Source organism: Microtus ochrogaster, chromosome 8 (assembly GCF_000317375.1).
Source record: "Microtus ochrogaster isolate Prairie Vole_2 chromosome 8, MicOch1.0, whole genome shotgun sequence".
In the NCBI taxonomy this organism is placed as follows: domain Eukaryota; kingdom Metazoa; phylum Chordata; class Mammalia; order Rodentia; family Cricetidae; genus Microtus; species Microtus ochrogaster.
The window spans coordinates 69,205,275-69,212,716 of NC_022015.1; the positions used below are offsets into that span (position 1 = coordinate 69,205,275).

General features: G+C 53.8%; 1 protein-coding gene across 1 annotated transcript in view; it reads right to left on the reverse strand.

Annotated features, from left to right (window-relative positions):
- The window catches only part of Slit1 (slit guidance ligand 1), a 149,071-nt gene extending 141,680 nt beyond the window's left edge, over positions 1–7,391 (reverse strand). The window contains exon 1 of the mRNA XM_005352276.3: positions 6,579–7,391. Coding sequence (XP_005352333.1) covers positions 6,579–6,775 — 197 coding nt within the window. The 5' untranslated portion in view covers positions 6,776–7,391. The remainder of the gene's footprint in view (positions 1–6,578) is intronic.
- Between the last annotated feature and the right edge of the window lie 51 nt (positions 7,392–7,442).

Genomic DNA, 7,442 nt, shown 5'->3' on the forward strand with positions numbered 1-7,442 from the left:
TGGAACTAGCTCTTGTAGACCAGGCTGGCCTCGAACTCACAAAGATCCTCCTGCCTCTGCCTCCCAAGTGCTGGGATTAAAGGCGTGCGCCGCCACCACCCGGCCTGGTCAGAGTCTGAACCTTGGAAAAGTGTTGATCAAACAGCTGGTGAAAACTGGCCGTGAGTTACTGGATTATGTTGTCTGATGTTCTCAGTTTGGTAGATTTGTTGCTCTTAGAAAATACACAAATACTTAAAATTTTACAGGCCTTCAGCCTATTCTTAAATGGGGGGGAAAATCATGCGGCCAGATGTGGTGGTACACGCCTGCCATCCGGTTCTTGGGACCCTAAGTTCAAAGCCAGGCTGGGCTGCAAAGTGAGAGCCTCCCTCAAAGAATGTATCTGAGTGCATGTGTCTTAAATGTGAGGGTGAGTTATCTAAGAAAAGACATAGAGTGAAATGAACAACCGAGTCTGGTTAAAGGAGACACAGGAGTTCCTAACCCTTCTGTTGGAACTTTTCTAACAAAATGAAAAAATTGCAGCAAGCACAAGGGCTCTTTGTGAACGAAGAAAATGATCTACAATTGGACTTGGGAGGTGTTTGCTCAGCTCTGCTGATTTGTTTTAAAGCCACTGACTTTTCAAAAACTTAATACAAGCTTTTATACACAAGTACACGCACTCATGCGCACACACGCGCACTCACGCGCACTCACGCGCACACACGCGCACACCATGGCAGCTTCTCTTTCTCAGCCCCCTGACCCGATGCTTTCCTAGAATTCACCCACAAAATTCTTCACTCCTCGGGTGAATCTGCTCCTCCTCTCTCTCCCCCACCCCGACCCCAAATCCATGTCACTCACCTCTGTTTCCCCAAATGTGCTCGCCCTTCCCCCACTCCACCTGCCTTCCAGAGTCAAACCCTCAGTTGGCTCCAGCCCTGCCCCAACCTCTCTCTCCCTGTCACGGCCAAGTGCCTCCCATCCATTTCCCTCATCTCTGCACTGACAGAACCAGACCGTGGCTACAGGCTGCGCAGAAGTCTAAGCCCGTAGCTAGATGTTTAACGTCAACTTTACAGCCCTACGAGCAAAATGTCATCACTGGTCCCAGGAAATCGAGGCACCGCTGAGCTGCCCAAAGTCTCCCAGGTGGCAGCTGATGGAGCCAGGATGCAAAGTAGGCCATTGTCACAGCGATGCCTGCCTATGCTGGAAGCCGCTGTGCTCCGGTCCCTACAGATGTCCCTGCATACTTATTCTTTCTCTCCCACCCCCTGCAAGCTCCCAGAGGAACCAGCCCATACCCAGACCTCTCTTGATGTGATGCACACACGGCAGGTGCCCAACAGCTGTTTGTTGGCCACGGGCTGGGTTCCAGAAAGGAGAGGAGGGGGCGGCGAGCCCCATCAAAAACAGGAGCCAATTCTCCAATTCTCCACCCCCAGCGCAGCCCAGCTCCCTGGCTACTGCCCAAGGCCCGGCCGTCATCTGCTCTGGGTAATAAGTATTTGTATGGCGATAATTACAGCATTTGGGAAGAAAATCCCATTAAGCGAGAGCCCCGCCGAGCTGCTAATGCCGGCACAGAACTGGAGGCGGCAACTCCGCCAAACGCCTGCCCGTCTGCTCCCGATAACGCGGGGGCCGCCTGTCCCCACCGCCCCATACAGGCCCCGAGAGAGCGCGGACGCCTCTGCCTCGCGGCCTCCAGCAGCACGGGCCAGCTCCTGGCACACTGAGAAGTGGTACTGAGGAAGGACAGCATCCTCATTCTGGTGTGGTCCAGGGCTCGCAGCCACTGCCTGGTGAGAGAAGAGGGTAGTTATTGCAGGGATCCCGCACTGAGTGGTCTCAGAATCCTTTTATGTCCCTGGAGCTCTCTGTCACATTAATAACAATGATAATCATGCCTTTTATTGGGCACTTGCTTTCTGCCAGGCTCTGTGAGGCACGCAGCACCTCTCTGCCTATTATCGAGTTCAGTCCTCTGGCCCAGCCTTTGAAGCAGGTCCGGTCATTACCTCCACTTTATAGGAAAGAAACCGGGGACTCGAAGCGGTGCGCCTCTCCTAAGCACTTATCTCAATTTGCAGATATGTCTTTATTCTCCTATCAACTATTCTTCCCGGTCCCCTGCTGGACAGGAGCTTGGGGAGAGGCTGTTTCTTCTTCCACTCAGCAAAATGCAGGGAGCTCAGTAGACAGCAGCGATCTGTTGAATGAGGGAATGCAACCAACCCCATAGGACGCCCCAGCTGCCAAGAGGCTGAGCAAGACTAACAAAACACCAGGCGGGCGATACCAGAGTCATGCCATCTTGACCCTCCACCCTGCAGAGTCCCTTCTCCCTGTATACAAATTGCAAGGGACAGAAGAAAATTTGCTCAAGTAAGACAACCACATGCTCTGAGTAGCAGGAGCCCAGGAGAGAGGCCTGAAGCATGGCTGGGCCTCAGCAAATAACTCCCGAGCACACCCGAACCTTCTAGCCTTCAGCACAGGCTTCTCGCCATATTAGCATTTCATAAACTCATTTTGAGCAAATCCTTGGGAAGGTCTTATGGGATAGGAGGTATTATTCCCACAGGCCGAGGGAAGGCAGGCTAGCAGCCACATGCCACCGGACTGCAGCATGTTTTCTGCAGTCCGTTATCCCCTTCATATGTGGGCAGAAGGGGCGCATATAGGTGAAGGACCGCCGCTGGGTCTCTGTGCCAGCTGCTCAGAGTCTAGCACTAAACTTAGCACCCTGGCTACCATACCAGTGCCTGTGAGAGCAGAAGACTAACCCCCACCAGGGCCACCTCCCTCCTCAGAGCAATCTCTGCTGTAGGACCCCGGAGTGGCTCACCCAGCCAGGCCTTGATGGCAGACATGGTTTCAGTCCCTGGCCTCAATTCCAACATTATATGGATTCTTTGTTTGTTTGTTTGTTGTTTTGTTTTGTTTTTCGAGACAGGTTTTCTCTGTGTAACAGTCCTGACTGTCCTGAAACTCAACTCTGGAGACCAGGCTGGCCTTGAACTCACTGAGATCCGCCTTCCTCTGCCTCCCAAGTGCTGGAATTAAAGGTGTGTGCCACCACTGCCCAGCAGTATATAGATTCTACATAGGCTCCCCAAACCATGAATGTGTCCATCGACTACCCAGCAGCTTAAGGAGAGGAGCCCAGGCTAGTCACAGACTTTGGCAGCATGTTTGCAGCTACAGCCTGATAGACCAACCAGAGAAAGGACACGGGACACAGACCACAGCAAGACAGCAAGTCTCACATCCTGACAAGTGACAAATATGGAAGACCGGAGGGGGGAATGTGCTGGGGGCGGGGGTGGCAATCAGCATCCTGGCCTTCCAGGGGCCCTGCCTCCATCCTTGGATGACTGTATGGATGTTCAGCAGACATCTTTCCCTCTCTGCACCCACAGGTGACTCAGTGGCAAGCCCAAACTACAGGGGCCACGGCAGTGAGGCAGAGCAGAGTCCATACAAGCTAAACCTGCTTGTCATACTCCTGGGTACTCTAGTGCAAACCATTAAAAAAAAATCTCCCTGAAAGTCAAGAGCCTTGTGTGGAAGGATGCGGGAAAGTTAACATTTGACCAGCATGGCTGAGTCCCTCTTAGCCTGGGTCCTGCAAAGACGAGACTCTTGCAGTATCTTGGCAGCAGGGTCTCCTCACTGTAATTGTTCTGTTACAGTGAATTATTTAGCATTCCTTCCCATCCGTCCACCCAGCCTTCAGCCTCTGTGACTGGACCAGTTTCCTCAACAGCACTGGGCCTTCCACAAGCTCTCCCCAGAAGTCTCCACAGAAAACCAGGGCACTTTTTTTCCCACTTGGGAGAACAGGTCTGAACCCAGAGTAATAGAATATATGGTCATAAAGTTGCTGGGGCCCCTGGGCTACAGCCGAGGATGAGCAGCGGACTGCAGACAAACACACAGCCTTGCAGAAATTTCCCAGCCTGGGGAGCTGCTGGCTAGTCCCTGCTCGGCACACATGTCCAACTCCCCTAAGATGCTCACTCTGGGCTCACACCCAGACATCCCCAAGACAGTGTGAGGCTGGAGAAAGGCTTTCCTGCCCTTCCTAATCTCTCTTTATAACCTCTACTTCCTTTGGACACTGTGATTCAGCCTCAGAGAAAATCTAAACTGCTCATGGCCACGCCAGCCACTCCTGGCTGCAGGCTTTGTGCTCAGGCAGCCACTCTAACCTGTACTGCCTGTGCTCCGCTGACAAAACCCACTAACCCTAACAATACTCCCCAATCTTCTAAGAAGACCCTTCACTCCCCAAAAAGGGCTTCTTGACCCAGTGTTCTCACAAGGCTAGCCTGGCCTCCCCCTACATCTTTTAGCTAACAGTCCCTCCACACCATCTGCCCTTTGAAGGCGGAGACAGACTCACTCTCTGTTGGGGTCTCTGCACCCAGGGTAGGCACTGTTTTGATGAGCATGAGTCTCTTCCTGTGCTACCGATAGTCCTTTACTTAGCAAGTATCAGAACTCTAGCTTCTTCCAAACAGTGCCTTCCATCCTCCCAAGAGGCAGAAACCCATTTTAACCCAAACTCTTTTTCTGGATAGAAAACAACTTGAGGTTCAGAGGAGTCCGGTAATTTGTCCAAAGTCTCACAGCCAATACTTCACACAACTGTTTCAAACCAGGGCTGTCTCCAACCCTGCTCTATCCCAAGATTCACTCCATCTCACTGATTATAAAAGACTAAAGAGCCGGACAGTGATGGCATACCCCTTTAATCCCAGCACTCGGGAGGCAGAGGCAGGTGGATCTCTTTGAGTTCAAGGCCAGCCTGGTCTGCAGAACAAGTTCTAGGACAGCTAAGGCTACACAGAGAAACCCTGTCTCAAAATAAAATAAATTTTAAAAAACCCTCCTCTAAAGAAAGGCTAAAGGATTCGTGAAAGTCAAAACAGACCCTATCCTAAACATTCAAGGTAGCAGGAAACGAGAATGCCTGCCGAAGAGTCAGCTTCAAAGCAAAGGGGAGGGGCTCGTGTGTTTTATGTGCGGGCTGCTACCAGGATAGCAGCTGCAGGAGAAACACACCACTGTGTAATTGTGTCCAGAAAGAACAGGCCAACCAGGTGACTGATGACCTCAGCAATCCTCCAGACTTTTTGGTCATTAGCTCCTCTCCAAGTCCATGAGGCTGCCCCGAGGAAACTCAGTATGGTGCCACCCCCAATTTCTACACACACACACACATACACACACACACACACACACACACACACACACACACACCAATTCTCAACTAGGTTGCATGCAGATTGTAAAATCTCTAAAACTGTCACAGGAATGTCTCAAACCCAGCCAAAGAGAGTCTGGGGCAAGCATTCTCACTAATTGCTGGCCTTGGTACTTCAGAGTTTGATGTATCAAACAGTTCTCCCCAGGGTGTGCCTCTGACCAGCTGGGACTCATGAAATAATGCTCAAAAGTTAGCAAAATGTGTATACCTTTCCTGAAGCTCACTGCAGTCACCCAGAAGTGTGGGAAGAAAGGGGAAACCCTCTTCAAAGAAGCCAGCAGCAGCCTTTTCCAGAGTAGCAATGAAAATCTCCTGGTGTAGTCACCTCTGAGAGCTGTACAAAAGCCCTGTGGATGACTAGAAATCCACTGTCCACTGGCAAGCCCCACAGACCCGTGTCCTCACACTACTGTGGTGCCTTAGATGCTGGGACTTCACACAGACCGCACTCGGCAGGAAAAGAAAACATATCACACAGGTCCGTAAACACGGGCTCTACCGTGCTCGGCAGGTCTAGAAAGGGTGGAGTTCCCTCAAGAATCAAGAAGTAGAAGAGAACAAGGGAAGAGGAATGGTGGCTTTTGTGACTTGTCACTATCAATATCTTCAACCTCGAGCCTCGCTCCAAGCGTCTCCCCTCTCGCCTCTAGTATCAGTCCAGGACACATCTAACCCTTACAGGCTTCTGAATGTCACATGCCCCAAACCCCAAACCCAAGGCCCTGGGGTTCCATTGTCTGTCTGCCGGCTGGGAATGGGAACAGGAGGGGGGTAGGTTGTTGACACCTTTAAGGGAAGAATTAGCAAGGCTTTGAGGACAAACAATGGGTAGAATAAGAGCCCAGAAACTTCTGCTCCATGGCACCAAGCAGCCAGCCTTCGGAGCCCAAACCCACCTGCTTGCTCAGAACCCAGCCAAGCCCCAAATGTCCAAAGGGAGACACTGTGCTTGGAGTGTGTGGGAAGGTTTTCTCCTGGGTGCCAGGAAGACTCTGGCACCGATTCGCAGGTATCCTGGCGGGATAGACTGCTGTGCTGTGGAAAGGGACTGCCACCGTGCAGAGCGCAACGGGCAGGTGTGAAGATGGGCTAGCAACACGTCCAGGGCCCTTTGAATCAGGCACCTGGAGACAGCGGCGCTCTTGGCTACTGGCTCCCGAAAGACCTTACCAAGGCACTGACTCCTCTACTGGCAACGGAGCCCAACAGTCTTGCGCCCCCACCTCAACCCCGGCCCTCGGATGCGTCAGGGTGGAAGAGCAACCTGGGGCGGGGAGGAGTCCCGGTGGACGGGTGGAGCCGTACTCACAAGCGCTCGGTGTTCCGTGGGATGTTCTTGGGGATGGCCTGTAACCCCGTTCCATGGCAGTCCACGGTGGTGCCGGTGCAGGTGCAGAGGGCGGGGCACGCCGTGGCCCCCAGGCGCCACGCGACTGCCCACAGCAGCAACCACAGCTCCGGTCTGCTCAACCCCGAAGAGGACCCGCGCTGGGGCGTCAGCGCCATGGTGCCCTCACAGTATCCCGCTCGCGTGCCAGATGGCTGCAGCCGCTGACCATCCCCGTCTGGGGCCGTCTCCAGGTGCTATCCCCGCCGAGCCACCGAAGAGCCGGGAGGGATCGTGCGATGCGCCCTAGCGGTACGGGTGGCACCTAGATGCTCCCAGAGACCCGGTCAGTGCTCGGAACCAGAAAAGGCGCCTTAAGCGGAGGGCGCACGACTACTCTCCCGGAGCTCGCTGCCAGCGTCTCCCTCTCCCTCACTCCAGCTCCCAACTGACTGCTGCGAGGAGGAAAATGGGCAGGCCTCGCGCGCGCGTACATCGCGTGCGCGCGCACCCGCGCGCGCAAACACACACACACACCCGCACGCTCGCTCTCTCGCTCACACCCGGCAGTCATCCATCAATCGAAAAGCACACATCCAGGGCCAGACCCCTTCCCGCCCTGCCCCCAGCAGCACGGACCACCGCCCGCTTCCTCCCCACCATTCCTCTGCCTTCTGTGCCTCAGCAGAGGCCCAGCCGCTGGCATACAGTTTCAAAGGTGCAACCTCCCAGGCGCCAGGGGCTTGGGGGAAGGGGAGTTGCAGGCTGGACCTGCTCGGTAGATCTGTAGATGCGCTCTCTCTCCTCTCCTCTCCTCTCCTCTCCTCTCCTCTCCTCTCCTCTCCT